At 43.3% G+C, this 20,248-nt stretch overlaps 1 protein-coding gene across 2 annotated transcripts; it reads right to left on the bottom strand.

The window, feature by feature from the left end:
- Window positions 1-705: 705 nt before the first annotated feature.
- On the bottom strand, window positions 706-15,760 carry TM2D3 (TM2 domain containing 3). Of its 2 annotated transcripts, none has more exons than XM_074966218.1 (6): window positions 15,562-15,760; window positions 14,169-14,267; window positions 5,738-5,895; window positions 5,218-5,392; window positions 4,479-4,554; window positions 706-1,920 (listed from the first exon to the last, which is right to left on the bottom strand). In XM_074966218.1, the coding sequence occupies exons 1-6, from the start codon at window positions 15,653-15,655 to the stop codon at window positions 1,755-1,757; spliced, it is 768 nt and encodes a 255-aa protein (XP_074822319.1). In that variant the 5' UTR covers window positions 15,656-15,760; the 3' UTR covers window positions 706-1,754. The 2 variants fall into 2 exon arrangements, with proteins under 2 accessions (XP_074822319.1, XP_074822320.1); XM_074966219.1 differs by having other exon boundaries at window positions 14,169-14,264.
- Between the last annotated feature and the right edge of the window lie 4,488 nt (window positions 15,761-20,248).

Genomic DNA, 20,248 nt, shown 5'->3' with positions numbered 1-20,248 from the left:
TTCGTGAGCTACATGCATCCGATGAAGTGAGCTGTAGCTCACGAAAGCTTATGCTCAAATAAATTTGTTAGTCTCTAAGGTGCCACAAGTACTCTTTTTCTTTTTATAAAAGTTAGTGACTGTGTAGTCACATAAAGCCTCAAAAATGTAAACCGTATGTACCCAACTCAGCAATATCAGTAACTCTACAGAAACTCTGGAACAGTGACTCTGACAGGTGTGACCTGCCCATTCACCCCAGGAAAATATTAATTGTGTTAAAGTTGCCATTTAAACTAATTGCATTGCTCCTGTAAGAACCGAGAGGAACACAGATCTGAAGTTTACTGTGAGTGACATGTCACAGTGCTAAAAAAAATGGTGGTATTTGAAAGATATCACCACTTCTTTCCCCTTAATTAAAAAGGAACCATGCCAAAGAAGCCCAACGGAGCCTCGGAGCATATTCAAGTCCTAACAAGGGGAAGCCAAACTTAGTGGAGCTCATAGTATCTACACAATCAACTGTAAAAGAACAGCTTACATGGGTGAAGTTTATTTTGCAGGCAGAGCTGCCAAGAGCATTACTATTTTCCTCCTCTCCCCCTTCCAGATGCATGTATAGATTGAAAGAGTGGCAGCAAGAAAAAACTGAATAGAAAATAAAAACACAACACTACTTCCATTAATTTTCATCATATTTAATTCAATTTAAGTTTATCCAACTGACAGTTTTCAGTGTAGTGCAGTTTAGTGCTGCAGAAGCCAAGGAGTCCTGCCACACAATTTAAGACTGGATTGCTATAGAGGACCTTGGAAAGAGGACACGAAAGTGAGAGGTAGGACTTAAAAACCCAAAAAAGTTGAAAATATGAATTGCCTAATAAAAAAAATCAGAAAACAAATGTTACAGCCTTCTAGAATGTACTAACCTTCAGTGACATTATGGAAACAAGTAAATATCAGACAACTTTTCAATAAAAAAATACTTTGTTACCAAATCTTCAGCTGATAAACAAGTTAATTACCAGATCTCCTTTTTAGATTTATATTAACACCCTGCAAGTTTGAGAGCACAAAAATTTTGCCATATACAATTCTCTCTCAGGTCAAGGCGAAGCAGAAACACCAGCACGCTGGAAAGCGTCCTGCAGTGTACTTCTCAAGTTATTTAAGATATTACATTTTTAGTGTTATTGCATACTAATTCTAAAAAGCCACAAATTTACAATTACAGCAGAAAAATTAAGTTTGTGATATCCCAAAGTGAAAAACAGAAGAGAAACTACATGTAATTAAGATTACAATAGATGGCAATCTACATATTGCCCAAGTAGTTTAGGTTTACAAAAGCACTTTATCTTGCCATAAACATGAAAAAAATTCTTGCTAGCATATTTAGGGAAGCTTGTTAGCTAAATTCAGACAACATACAAATAAGAGGTAAGCAATTCTTAATTTAATATTTTAATTAGTTTATATTTTCTTCAGGAACAGTAGTAAACTTGTTTAGCTGTGCAACTTAAACATTTTTCATAGAAAAAAAATACAGTACTTGCAAGCCAAAGGAAATTAATTACAAATAAACACTGTTTAGTGATCCACTCATTTATTTTACCTTAGTTCAAGGCAGGTTAAGTACAGATACTGTACATTAAAATATGTGCACACAGGGAACGTGTTCCTAGTTCTACCTTTAAGGACCAATTTCTATATATATTTTTTTAGGCTCCTTCGCAAATTTGATCCTTCTCTGGATCATGTTTTGTGTATACTTAAATGTAGAGAGATCCATCTGCAGGCCCCACGTATCCAACTCCTATTAGTAGCACATCTATTAGCGTCCATATTCCCAGTCCACCAAAGCTGAAGAGTTTGCCCAGACCTTCCCTCCACTGGCCCAAGTAGAAACGATCTGCTCCAAATCCACCAAGGGTGATGCTAGGAATACAACATAATTCATTAACATAGTTGTGGAGAATCCCGAATTTGGATGTCAACTCACCTTTAAATATTTACAGCACACTGATAGTAATTTTATATATATATCATATCATATATAGGCTCAGGAAACTATGAATATCTTATGCAAAGTGGCTGGAGGACTCTAAAAGTAATAGTGGTAAAAATGTTTTGATAGAAATATGTATTAAAAAGCACTAGTTCTTAATTAAAAATATTTCTCCAAGTCTTCTGTGAAACTCTGCAGATACAAGATACACCTCTACCGCGATATAACGCGGTCCTCAGGAGACAAAAAAAAAAATCTCACCACGTTATAGGTGAGACCGCGTTATACTGAACTTGCTTTGGCCCCCCCCCCCCGTTCCTTGTTCCCTGACTGCCCCCTCCAGAGACCCCCGTCCCTAATCACCCCTAGGACCCCACCCCTTACTCAACCCCCCGGTGCTCCCTGTCCCTATCCACACACCCCGCCATCTGACAGGCACTCACCGGCGGCAGCAGGAAGCAGAGCAACGTGGCCCCAGCCCGCTCCACTCTGCCAGCTCCCAGCCACGTTGCTCCGCTTCTCGCCACCGGTGAGTGCGGGGAGGTTGGGGAAAGGACGCCCTCCGCGCTCACCGGCAGCGGGAAGCGCAGCAACGCAGCCCCAGCCTGCTCTGCTTTCTTGCCCTGGCCCCAGCCGTGTCACAGGGGGGTGTGGGGGGGTGTTGGGGAAAGGTCCTGCTCTCACCGGCAGTGGGAAGCGGAGCGCTGCGGCTGGGAGCTGGCGGAGTGGAGCAGGCGGAGGCTGGGCTGCTCCGCTTCCACCACTGCCGGTGAGTGCAGGGGGATCCCTTCCCTGAAGTCCCCTACCCCATGCTTCCCTCGCCCTAGCCCACTCTGAGACTGTTGGGCCCCCAAAAGTGCCCCCCCCCAGAGCTCCTGCCTCCCAGACCCTGCGGGGAGCCCCTGACCGCCCCTGAGACCCTCTGCCCCGGCCCAGCACCCTTAACACGCTGCTCAGAGCAGCGTGTCGGACTTTTACTGCGTTGTATGCGAACCCGCGTTTCTCAGGTCGCATTATATCAGGGTAGAGGTGTATGAAATGATTTATGTTATTTTAAGCTTCTCTCCATAAAAAGAAAGTTGGCTAGTGAGCTGCTCTGACTTTGGGCTCCAAAGTTTCCTGAACTGGCAGGGGCTGAAAGGTGCTAGAGGGAGGAGACTCTGCTCTTGTGGTGTTTGGGTAAAGCTTAGTTTCTCCAGCTGCAGACAGAGAAGGGAACGGTTCTAGCTCCAAAAGAGAGCATGTCAGACCAGTTTTCTAACAAAACGTCTATTACCATTTTTGTTCACATAACTTATGATAAATTATGTAGTACAGGCTCTCATATCAGCCCTTATATAATGTACCTTTTAGGGGAATTTTGAATGAATTTAAAAAAAATATATAAAGGAAATAATTCTTGTTTCATAGTCAAGTTGTACAAACATATTGAGGTCCTGTGGCAACATCCAAACCACCACAGTGAGTATGACACTTTGGTGCTTATTGTGTGAAGAATCAAAAGTTACAGCCTGGTTTAACAGTATAGAATACTGGCACCTCTCCCAAGCTGTCATCTTGTGTTCCAAGATCTCAGTTTTTTTTTAAAAGCTGATACCGGTCATGAGCCAGCTACAACCAGCATAATGACATCTACCCAAGTCTGGAACAACTCTAAAAGAGTGAACTGCCCCATTCATCTCAGCTGCCCAATGATAATTTACATCTCAACATTAGCAGCTGTTTTGTTGTTCATTAAAGTGTATGAGAAAAGGAAGTGCGGTATTCATAGATATTGGCTATCCCTGTTTTTAGAGTCTAAGTGAACCATGGGCCAAATCCAGATCGCCAGAAGCTTTTGAATGGACTGCAAAATCTTTCTTACTTATTATCGTCATCATCATTGTTATTGTGACGTGAAAAATGTTTCTCTGGAGTCTGGACCTTGACTATAGCTTGACCAAGAAATCTGGGCCTTGACTAAAAATTATTGACTACCCCTGCTCTACAGTGAGCAAGGGTTCATTTTGGCACCATGAGTGGATGCTGTTTGGGAAACACCACCAGTTTTCTTTCCTCCAGTCAAGGAATCTAATAAAGTCTAGCCAGGGTATCAAGCCCCAAAGAGATAGCCAAATTCAGTACGACATGCATAGTCACAACAGATTGTACAGATGTTCAAAATTACAAACAAACAAACAGTCTCTCATTTTGGTTATTCCCTTAATTGGAGCTTATTCTAGGGCCAAAACTTGGAGGAATACCACCTCCCTCCACCCAATACACACATACCTAAATCTGACCCCAGTAGTATGGAAAACAGTTAACACTGGCCATTTTATATTAAATCATAAAGCATACTTTTGGTCAAAAGTCTTAGAAAATATTAAATATTTTGTACTCAGTTTAGTTTAAGGTTAGGAAATACACCATTGAAAAGAGAAACCCATTTAAGGAAAGGCATTCATATATAATTTGAACTTGAAGTTCTGCAATACTTTCAGTCTACCTTAGTGCCAAGGCTGTAGACCATTTATAGCCTCCAGTCCAGTTGCAGTAAAGCATCTTAGGAAAGACACGGTTACCTGAGAAGAGAAATGAAATACATTCAAATTCTGATGCCATGAACAAAGGCTAAAGATTGACTCAGGAACTGAAATTTGAGGCGCACATATGCCAAATTACTCCTCACAACAAATGTCTGTTCTGCATTTAAATAGCATCAGTAACTCAACCTGTCTTTTCTGATGAGACCACAATATGAAAGCCTGAACACTATCTCCATTCCCTATACTTTCTAGATGGGTTTCCACCAAACCACCACCAAATTAAGGAAACTCAAGGAGCCAAGTCTCTTGATTTAGAGCCTATATTAAACGTCTTGTGATTTCAAATGTTAATTGACAGGATGTTTTTAATTTATGCGATAAATCACACCTCAATGCAAATTCTGTTGATGCTGCATCAAATAATTCCATTGAAGAAAGTGAACACAGGAGAGAAAACACTCCCAATAACCCTAATGTAAGATTACTCTTGAGACAACGGTTCTAAAGCACCATATCATAATTTTAAAATATTAAGTGTCAGACCATAAAGTGAAACTAAACAATGCACAGTATCTCAACAAAAAACAAACCAGACATTGAAATAAGTTTATGCACGTTTATCTACTACACTGAACGAAAGTATGTTCAAGAATTCTTCACAAAGAATCCTCTAAACCATTCATTTGTAGACCAACTTACCTAGACAATGAATATGATCATGTACTGTACAAGTGGCGTTATATCGTTGTCTCGGACAAGAGACTGTCATGCAACTTGTAGAATTGGTACATACATAATCAGCAGGTTCAAGCTGCCAGCAAAACTGGCAAGTCATGTTGATTGTAAAATTCTCCACTTCATTGTTTCTCTGATCCTATAAAGGACAGTATTATCAATGTAAATAATCTTAAACAGTATATCAAGAATGTTTCACAGGATATAAAAAAATACTTTGCACAGCAGTGAAATCTGTGAGAAGACAGAACAAGATGGACAAGCTGTTTTATTTGCTACCTATATATTATATTCAGCCCTTAAATAGTTGGGTACTGGATACTACAGAAGTGTTAAAGAAATAATTATACTCGCTAGGTAACTGTATTTATGCCTAGAAATTTGTTTTGTAACATCTTTATAAGTTTTAGGACATAATTTAAACTACACTGTACCTTTAACAAGTGACAAATTCCATATACAAAGAAATTGGTTAATTACTTACAACACAATGAATTTGTGGCTTAATCTTGCAATCAAAAGTGGCTGGCTTCCCATATACGCAGGAGAAGTTCGTTTTACAAGTCATGCAGTCTGGAGGCAATTTGCTGCACAGCCCATTGCTGGGACACTTACTCACATAAGATGGAATCTCTGTAGTCTCTGAAGGGTGAAAGGATTTGTTAAGAATAAGAGCTTCAGCATTACCTACAGTACTGTATAGGCACACACTTTTACTGTATGTTACTTTAAATAATTTCATAATAAAGTATATTAACTCCTCATTTAACGTTGTAGTTATTTTCCTGAAAAATGCAACTTTAAGCGAAACGATGTTAAGCGAATCCAATTTCCCCATAAGAATTAATGTAAATAGGTGGGGTTAGGTTCCTGGGGAAAAAATTTTTGCCAGACAAAAGGCATTATATACATTTTAAATAAGCAATTTAATACAGGTATTAAACAGGCTGGCAGCCCCCCCTATCAGCTCCCTTATACCCCCTTCGCCCCCAGCCTGCAGGCGGACCCCGTGGATCAGCGCCTTCCCCCTGCTCGCCCCGCTTCCTGCCCATGGCAATCAGCTGTCTTGCGGCATTCAGAAGGTTTGGGGGAGGAGCGACAACGCGGCGCGCCGCCTCCCTCCTGAATGCCACAAACCAGCTAATTGCCGCGGGCAGGAGACAAGGGAGGGAGGGGGAAGGCTGCACACTGCATCCTCACTCCTCCCCCCAGCCTCCTGAATGCTGCAAGACAGTTGATTGCCGCAGGCAGGAAGAGCAGGGGGAAGGCGCTGATCCGCGGGGACCGCCAGCGGGTGGGAGTGGCATAGGGAAGTTGATGGGTGGCTGCCAGCCATGGACAAAGTAGGCAGACAAACGATGTTATAGTGGAGCATTGCACAACATTAAACGAGCATGTTCTGAAATGGAGCAGGGTCGCAACATCAAAATAACATTAAGCGAGAGGACATTAAGTGGGGAGTTACTGTACTCTCCACTTACAGCTAACATAAACCAGTAGCTCATGTTTTAAGGTATCCCATCTCTAACAGCAACCAGTATCAGCTGCTTCAAAAGGAAGAACCCTGCAGCAGAGCTCAGCAGCAGCCAGCATTGGCCATATACCATATACCAGCATTTGAGAGTCCATTACTACCTTGTCCCACCATGCCATCAATCAGCCACTACTCCCTCCTGAAAGCACAGGGCTGGAGCATACAAACACAGATTGGAGAGCAACAGTTCCTGTGACCTCCTGTAGGGAGTGAAGATTCCTCCCCCTCATGTTTGTCACCTCCAAACCTGGGAAATGGATCAAGATCCTGATGCCGGTCTTTCTGCATCAGTCGTGTGTGAAGTATGAGTATGAGAATCTAAATCAAGTGGGGGGAGGGCAGAATGAAGTGGTCAGTTTTGTGGGGAGCACCATAATTAATTGGTGGGTGTTTTCAGTAGTGGGCAAAGCACTGATACATCCTAACACTCTCCTTCCCCATACCTCCCAGCTCACACCACAGAGCCAAATCTGACCCCTGCCCTCCAGTAAAAAATATGGGATAATCTGTCCCAGGGAAAATTTCTTCCTATCAAAGATACTAAGATCAAAGGTCAGTTTATAACCTGAAGCTTTATATTCTTTCCAAAGCCATTTAAATATTTTACAGTTCTAACTTTGGATGCTTGTTATCCATATAAACATGGAATCCTTTTCTTTCTTTTTTTTAAAATCAGGCTATGCTTTAAACTTCGGTAATATCTTGTACAATAAAATCCCGTCTAATTATGCACTACATTAAAATACTCCACTTTCTATAACTTATGAATTTGCCACCATTCAGTTTAATTGAATGTCCTTTTGTTTTAGATGAATAGTGTCTAAGACCAGAAGGGATCACTGTGATCCTCTAGTCCAGAGATGGGCAAACTACGGCCCATGGGACCGTCCTGCCCAGCCCTTGAGCTCCCAGTCAGGGAGGCTAGCCCCCCGGCCCCTCCCATGCTGTCCCTCCGCCCCCGCAGCCTCAGCTTGCCATGCCCCCAGTGCTCAGGGCGGCGAGCTCCTGCCAGGCAGTGTGGCTGGCTCTGGCCAGGCAGAACGGCTGTTAGTCCTGGTGCTCTGAGTGGCATGGTAAGGGGGCAGAGAGATTGGATAAGGGGCAGGAGGTCCCAGGGGGCAGTCAGGGGACACAGAGCAGGGGGCAGTTGGATAGGCGTGGGAGTCTGGGGGGGGCCTGTCAGCGGGTGGGGGCGTGGATAAGGGTCAGGGCAGTCGGGGGACAGGGAGCGGGGAGGGAGGGGGTTGGCTAGGGGGTGGGGTCACGGGGGGGGGGAGGGTCAGGGACAAGGAGCAGGGGGGGTTGGATAGGTCAGGGGTTCTGAGGGGGGCAGGCTATTTGGGGAGGCACAGCCTTCCCTACCCAGCCCTCCACACAGTTTTGGAATCCCAATGTGGCCCTCAGGCCAAAAAGTTTGCCCACCCCTGCTCTAGTCTGACATCTTGCATAACATAGCCCATAGAACATTCTTGAATTAATTCCTGTTTCAACTACAGCATCTCTCTTAGAAAAACATGCAATCTTGATTTAAAAATTGCCAGTGACAGAGAAGCCACCACAACCCTTGGTAAGTCGTTTCAATGATTAATTGCCCTCATTGTTAAAAAATATACACCTTATTTAAAGTCTGAATGTCTAGTTTCAACTTCTAGCCATTAGATCTTGTTATACCTTTGCCTGCTAGACTCAAGAGCCCATTAGCAAATATTTGTCCCCCACATAAGTACTTACAGACTGTAATCAAGTCACCCCTTAACCTTCTTTGTTAAGCTAAATAGACTGAACTCTTTGAGCTGTAAGGCATGTTTTCCACTTCTTGAATCCTTCTCGTGGCTCTTCTCTGAATTCTCTCCAATTTATCAACAACCTTTTTGAATTGTGGACACCAGAACAGGACACTCTCCCCCAGTAGTGGTCATATTAATCTCAATACAGAGATAGCAATAACCCTACTCCTACTTGAGATTCCTGTTTATGCATCCAAAGATCATAAAAACAATTTTGGCCACAGCATTGCCCTGGGAGCTTATGCTCAGGTGATTATCCACCAGGACCCCAAAGTCCTTTTCAGAGTCACTGCTTCCCAGGATAAAGTCCTCCATCACAGAAGTATGGCCTACATTCTTGGTTCCTAGATGAACAGTTTTACATTTGACCATATTAAAACATGTATTGTTTGCTTGCGCCCAGCTTACCAAGTGATCCAGATTGTTCTATATCAGTGACCTGTCCTCTTCATTATTTACCACTTACCCAATCTGTGTCATTTGAAAACTTTATCAGTAGTGATTTTGTGTTTTATTTCACATTAATAAAAATATTAAATAGCAAAGGGCTTATATAATGAGAAATAGAAAATACATGTCCCTGTAGTTTTTACTTATCCTTTTTGAGATGGGGTGACCAGAACGGAACACAGTATTACAGGTTACGTTACTGATTTATATAATGGGATAGTATTTTCCATATTACCACCCATCCTGCTCCTTAGGCATTTTAACACTGTTTGCTTTTATGACTGCTGATGAGCAGTGAGCTATCCAAAAATGACATCCAGGTCTCTCTTCCCCATCTCCAGTTAACAGAGTTAATTTAGAACTAGTAACTAGAAGGCGTCTGAGTAGTTTAAAATTTTTCCTCCAGTGTTCACAAAACAATTTCATCATCCAATGTGTTCTTCATTCACTTAACTTCATTTGACATTCTTCATGGTCTTCTCTGATCTTGACTAACCTACATAATTTTGTGCTGTCTGTAAAGTTCTGACATCTCTGCCCTTTTTGAGATTAATACATTAACAACCACTAGCCTTAGTGGAGTGACACAAGGTTCTGTACTGTTACCTTAACTTTTTGCCATGATGAAAATCATGAACCAATATATTTATCCAAAGACCTCAAAGTGTTTAAACATTAATAAGATCTCAAACATATTTACAGAGTTCTATTAGCCAATATCATATTTTCAGAATGCTTTATAGTCATGCTAAGTTGTATAATTATAAAATGTACTCTCAGAATGCTTTGTATTGATAATAGATTTCTTGTGGAAATGTACTTGGCCTTAAACTGCTGTAACCTCTCTTTCCTTCGCATGTGTATCATCTGTCAGAATAAGATGGATATTCTGTTGAGTCTCACCAAATATGAACAGTCTGCTAGGTATGGTTGGTAAGTGGTCTTTGTCCTCTATAAAATATATATACAGTACTAAATAGAGGAAGGGTGTACGGTCTTTGGTAGTACACTAAAATTTGTGGAATCTTCGATCTGTTGTAAACAAGACGAATATAAACAGAAGCAGAATTGATCTAATATTTTGGAACAGACTAAAGATGTAAACACCAAGACTGTTCCCGATACTGGTAGTGTATTAAACTTTCTGTATTGTGCTTATCTACCTTTGATTAATAAACTGATTAAGCCTGGTTATCTGACATCATATCAGTAAAGGAACTGAACTCTGAATAACTGTTTTTATTACTGTTAAATTACTAGTCAGATTAGACACTTTTACTCTCTTCCATAAACACTCAAGCTACAAGTGTCAAAATGAAATCACTTCTTAGCACAACTTCTGCTTCTTATACTAGTCTCACAAATGCCAGTTATTAACAGTAGCCCATTTTACACTTAATTTATAGTTCACTGGCTGAGACCTGCCACTATGCTCTCCCCTCCACCAAATTTATTCTTCATCCAAGCCTCCGCAAGGGCACTACCCATGCAACCCCATAAAAGCAGAAAAATTATCAGAGACCTTGGTTCTATACCTGGCTCTGTTATGGACCTGCTGTGTGACCCTGGCCAAGTCACTCTAACCATGTCTGCATGTGTCTTGTCCCCACCCTTTATCTTGTTCTTGTCCCACCCTTTATCTTGTTCTTGTAAGCCTTCTGAGGCAGAACTGTCTTACTAAGTTTGTGCAATGGGGCTGATTTCAGTTGGGGTCTTCAGCTGCTAACAAAAGTTATTTGTGTTAAGGGGATCTTAAGAATGTGTAAATATAAGAATGGCCATCCTGAGTCAGACCAACGGTCCATCTAACCCAGTTTCCTGTCTTCCAACAGCAGCCAGTGCCAAATGCTTCAGAGGGAATGAACAGAACAGGGCAATTATTGAGTGATCCATCCTGTCATCCAGGGCCAGGTTCTGGCAGTCAGAGGTTTAGATAAACAGAGCATGGGAAACAGCCATTCATGGACCTACCCTCCATGAACTTATCTAATTGTTTTTTGAATCCAGCTATACTTTTGGCCTCCACAACATCCCATGGCAATGAATGCCACAGGTTGACTGGACATTGTGTGAAATACTTTCTTATATTCGTTTTAAACATGCTGTCTATTAATTTCATTGGGCGATCCCTGGTTCTTGTGTTATGTGAAGGGGTAAACAACAACATTTCCCTATTCACTTTCTCCACACCATTTGTGATTTTATAGACCTTTGTCATCTCCCACTCAGTCATCTCTTTGTTCAACTCAGAAGAGACAGTCTTTTAAAAATCTCTTCTTATACGGAAGCTGTTCCATACCCTTAATCATTTTTGTTGCCCTTCTCTGCACCTCTTCCAATTGTAAAATACCTTTTTTGAGATGGGGCAACCAGAACTGTATGCAGCATTCAAGGAGTGATGTATCTTTTATTTATTTATTTCACAAATGCCAAAATCCACACATCACATTAGCCACTCACTGACCTATTCCACCCATCCCCAAGGAACCCATTTCCAACTCACATCCAGAAAACTTAACTCTAACCTCATACTTTCTCCACAAAACACCTAAGTTATCACACACTTACCCAGTGCACATTTGCGAACAGTAAGTATGTAAATACTGTGGAGACTGGAGTTGAAGTTTTGCATAACAATGAATTACCTATATTTGAATAGGGTGTGAGGTGGAAGCAGATTCTTATGGAAGCTCAGTATAGCAATTAAAATACCTGATTTAATCAAGATTTAAATCAATGTTAATCTTGTTTTGCAGGTGTCCTTTAACTGTTTTCCTAAATGAAGGTTGATTCTCATTGGTAGGTAATCATTAAAACGTGTTGATTTGCATCTTAATATAGCCTTTACGCTATATTTCAAACTTCTCTTTGCTAACCAGGGGGATACACTATGTCAATACACATTTAAGAAATTATAAAGCTTCATGTTTTCAGATTTATTTAATTTACTTTTTTACTTGTAAACATTATGAATGACCTCTTATTTACTAGATTAATTTTTACTCATGCCTTGTGTCAATCTGCATTTGGATAGAAATTGGAATTAAATTAAAAATGCACAAAAAGCATTATTTTAAAATTGTTTTCTATTAAATAAGACTACTTTTAATTTGCTGTATATATAAGAAAAAAAACTTATCAAAAAATATTTTGCATTTAAAGCTGATTTATTACACAAAGGAAGTATTATCTGTAAATAGTGAATTGTACTGATTGTCCTTAGTCACCATTTCCATCAATATTCCAGAACTAGTAGAGCTCATCCTCTAACACCTTGCTTTTATTTCTAGTTTCTAAGGAAAACAAGATTTCCTGCTTTTTCATTTCCCAATCAGTTTCTCAACTTTGAATAAGCAAGTCATTGAACTGAACTAGTTGTATGAACTCAAATTAAGAAAATATTCTCTGTGCCTGCACAAGAGGCTACTGCTGTCAAATCTGGCTTAGCACTTCAAAAGTGACTTCCACCAGACCAGTGGACTTTACAACTTTTCTTTAGAACTTCAGCAGCAAACATGTTCTTCTTGAATCTTTTAGTTAATTAAACTAGTTAATAGATTACCCTAGATTGTCAATTTGAAATGTAATTTTAAATAGGTTTACTTTTAAAAAAGAAAAAAATGTAAACAAAAAGTGAGAGTCAAATAAAAATGCAACATTTTAGGTTTTTGGTTTAAAAAAAAAAAAGAAATCATTGTTTTATATCCAACCTGTGTGGAAGCATGGAGTGTCACTGAATGGTTTATCACAGGGGTGGCTAATCTGTGGCTCCGGAGCCACATGCAGCTCTTCAGAAGTTAATATTCAGCTCCTTGTATAGGCACCGACTCCAGGGTTGGAGCTACAGGTGCCAACTTTCCAATGTGCCCCGGGGGTGGGGGGGAAGGGAAGAAGAGCGCTGCTCACCCCCTGGCTCTGCCACAGACCCTGCCCCCACTCCACCCCTTCCCGCCCCCTCCCCTGAGCCTGCTGTGCCCTGGTTCCTCTCCTCCCACCTCCTGCATGCCACAAAACAGCTGATCAGGAGGTGTGGGGAGGGAGGGGGAGGCACTGATCGGTGGGCAGGAGGTGCTGGGAGCGGATGGGGAGCTTCTGACATATTACTGTGGCTCTTTGGCAACGTACATTGGTAAATTCTGGCTCCTTCTCAGGCTCAGATTGGCCACCCCTGGGCTAATGTGACATGCAGGTGTCAAGTCTGTGAATGTAGGTCCCCTTAAATGATCATGTGGGGTTTGCACGGATGGGTTCTTTATTTATACAACCCTAACTAGTAGTTATGATCTTTTGGAAAATAATTCATGGTGCCTCAGGGTATGTCTACACTGCAATTAAAAACCCAGGGCTGGCCTGTGCTGCCTGACTCAGGCTCGGGGGCGGGGGGGCCCTCAGGCTAAGGGGCTGTTTAACTATGATGTAGACACGGGGCTCAGGGTTCTAGGACCCCATGAGGTGGAGGGTCCCAGAGTTTGGGCTGGACCCTGAGCCCCAGCTTCTACACCACAATTAAACAGCCCCTTAACCCGAGCCACGCAAGCCCAAGTCAGCTGGTGCTGGCCAGTGTGGATATCTAACTGCAACGTAGACATACCCACAGGGTGCAGTGTACCTTTTAATGATGAAACACTCTGTACAGTTAGTTTTCTAATACCTCATTCAACGATTTTACTCTTAAACTCAGGACTATTAGGAAAAAAGCTTATAAGGATATCATTGGAACAGTTTACCAAGGGTTGTGGTGGATTCTCTAACACTAACAATTTTGAATCAAAATTCAAGATTATGTTTTTCTAAAAGATGTGCAGCATACATTATTTTGGGAAATTCTATGGTCTGTGTGATACAGGAGGTCAGACTATATTATCACAAGGGTCCCTTCGGGCCTTGGGTGGGAGGAAGTTTTGTTTCATGGTCTCTGTGTGTATATAATGTCTTCTGCAGTTTCCACAATATGCTATGCATCCGATGAAGTGAGCTGTAGCTCACGAAAGCTCATGCTCAAATAAACTGGTTAGTCTCTAAGGTGCCACAAGTACTCCTTTTCTTTTTTCTTTTTACGAATACAGACTAACACGGCTGTTACTCTGAAACCTATAAATCTATTGTTTTCTTAGGAGCTATAACAGAAGAACAAACCCTTGTACCTGTTGCTCTAGTATATGGAGTACTTGTACTTGGAGATGTTACACCTTTTGTAGACACAAACTGTTGTTTTGAGTGCTCTGTTGTCATCAAGGATCCTGCTATAAGAAAAATTAACAGATTCAATGCATTTCAGTTACTGTTAAGAGAATATAATAATCCTAGAATTTAACTGGTCTTCAAACACTGTTTAATTCTAGCACTCTAACATAAAACATCAAGCTGCTTTCTTGACATTAAGAAGGGTCTTTGGGATAAAATTAATATTTAAAGAGCTCCACAGATTCCCCTACTTTGTTCATTAGGGTTTTGCATTTTACTCCATGTAAGACAATAAAAATTAATTTTAAGAGTGAAACTGATGAGAAACAAATTAAGTTTTTGGGACCTAATAGGAAGCTACACTGTTTGGAATGCAAATGTTACAGTATACTGTCTATTACAGAACAAAAATAATTAAACATCAAGTAACTCACTGGCCATTTTAGTAAGAAAACTGCACCACAGAACTGGCTGGAGACTATGGCCCCAGTTCTACAAACACTTAGTAATATTCAACTCCGCTCATGTAAGTAGTTCCATTGACTTGGTGGGACTACTCACCTTCATAACAAAACAAAACACAAATTATACCCATAATACATGATCACACAGGGTATGTGGTGCACACCAGGATGGGAAAATAAACATGTTTACCGCATGTATATAACCACATGCTGTTGAGAAACCCAAAATACCTTATAAACAACATGGTAACATTTTTTAGACTATAACACTTTTCAAGACAAAGTGCTGTTTAGGCAGATTCCATCTAAAAGTCATTTTAATCTACCTAACGTTTGTTGAAGATCCTCATTAGTCCCATAAAAGCCTAATTCTTTCTTGAGTCCTTAACTCTTGGCCACACCAAGATTCCTGTGGCAATGAGTTCCACAGATGAATTATACCCTGTACAAAATTATTTCCTTATATCACTTTGACATGTTGTTGTTCACGCAGCTAATTAAACTACACCACCACAAAGCAGTCACCTCCCCAACAGAGGCAGCCAGACCACCAGCACACGGCGCAGCAGCACGGAGAAAAAGAAACGCAGACCGGGGTCATGTTGGCACAGAGCAGGCAGGGCCCTGGGCTAGGTCTACAGGCACCGTCAGCCCGAGCTCAGACAGGAGGGGCGGCTGCATGAGGACGGCAGGGCAGTGGGATGATGGCACGGGACGCCGGCTCGGACGCCATGGCTTCTCCTACCGGCCTACAACCGGGGAGGGCAAAGCTCGGGGGAGTCTGCGGGGAGCCACCTTCCCTGGCCGCGCAGTGCCGCGGCCCCTCCCTCGCCCTTAGGCGGCGGGTGGCAGACGAGCCCCGAGGAGGACGGGTGCCGACCGCACTCACCGCGGCCCGAGAACACATAGAGCTGCGAGACGAAGAGCGCGACGCTACAAAGCCGCTTCAAAGCCGACAGCCCAGGCACCGCCAGCGCCACCATCTTGGCTCCATCCGGGGCCTCGCCGATCCCCTTCCCGGCAGGCGCAGAGCGCGAAGACACAGCCCGCGCGGGTGGGGCAGGAGCTGCGGAGACGGCGCAAGAACGCAGGCGAAGCCGGCCCCTTTCCTGCGGCAGGGCGGGCTTAGGGGTTGGCCCAGACGGCGCGGGAACCAGACGAAGGGTCTGTGGCTGGGGTGAGGCACCAGCTGGAATAGCGCGTCCTCCTGTGACCCGTCAGCCGCCCTTCCCTCAGCGCCCCCGTCTGATCGCTCCGCGCCTCAGGGCCCCCATCTGATAGGCTGTGCCACCCCACCCCTCCCCGATAAGGCTGGCAACTCTCTAACTACCCTTGTCCCGCCTCTTCCCCAAGGTCACACACCCCCACTTCTTCCATCCCCCATGGCTCTGTTGCTCGCTCTCCGACACCCTCACGTGCTCATTTTCAGGGAGTTGGGGCAGTGGTGTGGAAGGGAGTTAGGGGGCTCTGATGCGGGGGGCGGGGGCTCCTGGATAGAGCCACAAATGAGGGAGGTGGGGCAGGGGGTTGTGGTGTGGCAGGGGATACCGGCTCAGTGTGTGAGCTCCAGGGTGGGGCCAGAAATGAGGTGTTCAGGGTGCAGGAGGGGGCTTTGGACTGGGGTAGGGGGTTGGGGTGCTGGAGGGTGGGTGAGTGCTCTGGCTGGGGGTGCAGGCTCTGGGATGCAGGAGGGGGCTGTAGGCTGGGGGGTTTAGAGTGCGGGAGGGGATTCCCAGCTTGGGCAGGGGTTTGGGGCGTGGGCTCTGGATGGTGCTCACCTCGGGCGGCTTCCCCGGAAGCAGTGACATATCCTGCTCTGGGAGCTGCCTCTGACCGCTGGCACCACCCCTGCAGTGTTTCCCGGCTCATAGGAGCTGCAGAGCCTGAGCTCAGGGTGGGAGCAGTGCACGGAGTGCCCATGGCCGTGCCTCCACCTAGGAGCCAAGGAATGTGTCGCTGCTTCTGGGGAGCCAGGTAGGGAGCCTGCCTTAGCCCTACTGCACCGCAAACCGAACTTTTAACGGCCCAGTTAGTGGTGCTAACTGGAGCAGCCAGCGTCCCATTTCGACCAGGTGTTCCAGTCAAACACTGGACACCTGGCATACCTAGATAGCTTGGGCCCTACGAAATTCACTGTCCATTTTGGTCAATTTCATGGTCATAGGATTTTAAAAATCATACATTTTATGATTTCAGCTATTTAAATCTGAAATTTCAGGGAGTTGTAATTACAGGATTCCTGACCCAAAAAGGAGTTGCAGGAGGTAGGGGGGGGTTGCAAGATTACTGTAGCGGGGGTTGGCTTACTTCTGTGCTGCCTTCAGAGCTTGGCCATTGGAGAGCAGCAGCTGCTGGTAAGGAGCCTAGCTCTGAAGGCAGAGCCGCCATCAGCAGCAGCAGAGAAATAGGGATGGCGTGGCATGGTATTGCCATGCTTACTTCTGTGCTGCTGCCGGCAGAGCTGGGCCCCTTAGACAGCAGCCACCACTCTCTGGCCACCCAGCTCTGAAGGCAGTAACAGAGATGTAAGGGTGGCATGGTATGATATTGCCACCCTTACTTCTGCGCTCCTGCTGGTGGGGCACTGCCTTCAGAGTTGGGCACCTGGACAACAGCCGCTGTTCTCCAGCTAGCTCTGAAGGCTACGCGGAAGTATGGGTGGCAATACCATGACTCCTCCCTGCACCCCCTTTTAGGTGAGGATCCTCAATTTGAGAAACGCTGGTCTCCCCCATGAAATCTGTATAGTATTGGTTAAAAGCACATAAAAGACCAGATTTCACATCAGGAGACCAGATTTCACGGTCTGTGATGCGTTTTTCATGACCATGAATTTGGTGGGGCCCTATGCAGAGACAGATAAAAGTTCATATACAACTTTTAAATTTTTTCCCTTCTTTATTTAGCTTTATAGGGTCCTGATTCAACAACTTCCCAGGCCGACCCCTGTGTTCACACAAAGTCCTGCAACCTCCTCTGTGAAGTGCAATGATAGCGTTGCACCAGCTGACAGTGCTATGCGGGGACTAGCACTATGAAGCAGTCTTCAACCCCCTTTTACAATGCCCTAACAGCACAGCATGTCTCCCTGCATCAAGTACTGAGGGAGTGGTACGTATACCAGGCTCCTGCTCCGTTCCTCCTTCTGCAGCAGCTGAGCCTCTCCCATCCCTAACAGACTGCTTCTCTTTCACCCCTGGGAAACCAAGGCACAGAAAAGGGACATAACCAGGGGTTAAAGTAAAGAATGGCACGGGGAGCAGAGCTTCTCCTCATCCTCCGGGCTTGGGGAATCTTCCCTCCTGCACCTCTCCTTAAGTGGTGTGGGGAGAAGAGTGGACTCACCCTATCTTAATCTAATTCAAACTCCAGACATGACGAGATTTCCCAGTCAGTCACCAATGTGACCCCTGTGCTCTCATCTAATTTATGTCAACTCTTGCCTGCCATTACCATACAGGTACATCACCATCAGCTTATCAATTGGGTCCAATACTTAGAAGATAGCTGTGGTGGTAGCATGTTGATTATTAATATGTCTCTTGGGCGGTAATCTACGTACAGCTTCAATAATGCATAAGTAACACAAGCATCAATCTTTCCATCTGCCTTTTTCATTCTCATGAGCTACAGACTCTTCCATATTCCTGCATGGGTGTAACAAATCAGGCATTTATAGGAATGGTGAATGAACTTGAACACAACCACCTAATTCTGCATGATTGAAGCTGGATCCTGAAGAACATAGTCTAAATGAAATAACCAGCCAACCACCTGATCTTTTCATTTCTGCTGGTATTTTGATGTTCAGATTATCAGATAAGGTGGGTTTTTTTTAAAATACTTAGCCATATGCTGAAATCCACTGATACAGTAACATGTATGGTTCATGGCCTGGGTCTCTGCTCTGTGGCACTTAGCCCTTACTCTTACAATGTGCCCATGTATCCATCACATGACTGGAGCCTTAATTTATATGCTACACTCTTAGATGAAATTCACAAGTACAAGTCATATGGGACTCAAAGCACCTGTCCATGACAGCCTAATCAAAGATCACAAGTGATGCAAATCACTAAAGCAGGGGTGTTTTCATGTCTATATATAGAAAAGGGAGATGACTATAAATTCAGGATTTCTTTTAAATAACTCAATCTGCTGTGGATCTACCACTGATTTCAATAAGTTGCATAAAGATTATGTAATACCAAATAAATAAAAATTTAGTTGGTATCTGTCATAAATATACAGGGAAGGGTAAACACCTTTAAAATCCCTCCTGGCCAGAGGAAAAACCCTTTTACCTGTAAAGGGTTAAGAAGCTAAGATAACCTCTCTGGCACCTGACCAAATGACCAATGAGGAGAGAAGATACTTTCAAAGCTGGGGCGGGGGGAAACAAAGGGTCTCTCTGTCTGGGTGATACTTTTGCCGGGAACAGAAAAGGAATGGAGTCTTAGAACTTAGTAAGTAGTCTAGCTAGATATGTGTTAGATTCTGTTTTGTTTAAATGGCTGATAAAATAAGCTGTGCTGAATGGAATGTATATTCCTGTTTTTGTGTCTCTTTGTAATTTAAGGTTTTGCCTAGAGGGATTCTCTATGTTTTGAATCTGATTACCCTGTAAGGTATTTACCATCCTGATTTTACAGAGGTGATTCTTTTACTTTTTTTCTTCAATTAAAATTCTTCTTTTAAGAACCTGATTGCTTTTTCATTGTTCTTAAGATCCAAGGATTTGGGTCTGTGTTCACCTATGCAAATTGGTGAGGATTTTTATCAAGCCATCCCCAGGAAAGGGGGTGTAGGGTTTGGGGAGGATTTTGGGGGGAAAGACATTTCCAAGCAGGCTCTTTCCCTGTTATATATTTGTTAGACACTTGGTGGTGGCAGCGATAAAGTCCAAGGGCAAAAGGTAAAATAATTTGTACCTTGGGGAAGTTTTAACCTAAGGTGGTAAAAAATAAGGTTAGGGAGTTTTCCTGCAGGTCCCCACATCTGTACCCTAGAGTTCAGAGTGGGGAAGGAACCTTGACAGTATCTTACCACCATGTTGAGTGTTACTGAGACCATACGTTCTTCTTCTTTACACAACTGCTGCTACTTCCCTTTTTCTCCTTTTCCCTATTTTCTCTTTGCCTATTCCCTCTGAATTTTCTTCCTTGCAACAACTTCCAGTTCACACCCTTTCAAGTCTTCACTCCCATCCCTTTTCCCCTTCGATTTGTTAATAGGGATGTTGATATTACAGTGTCACTAGTGGGCTATGAGATGACACTACATTGAGACAGGTAAATTTACCTATTCCCTATCAATTGGAGTCATTGTTTCAGACTGTCTGCAAATGCAAGTGGACATATAACAGATTTACAACTGTTCACATTTGGAAGGTTATATTTGCAGTCAGGGGTCCTAGAAATTTACACTTCAAAAAAACAAAACAAAATAAAAACTTAAATTCTGCATAGCTTAAGTTTGTCATGTAGGGTACATAAGACGGGCCAGATGCAGCCCCTAGGCCATATATTTCACACCTCTTCCTTGGCATTTTGTGTAGAGGAGAAAAACTATTTTTA

Source organism: Natator depressus, chromosome 10 (assembly GCF_965152275.1).
Source record: "Natator depressus isolate rNatDep1 chromosome 10, rNatDep2.hap1, whole genome shotgun sequence".
In the NCBI taxonomy this organism is placed as follows: Eukaryota; Metazoa; Chordata; order Testudines; family Cheloniidae; genus Natator; species Natator depressus.
This window is presented reverse-complemented; position numbering and strand designations above follow the sequence as displayed.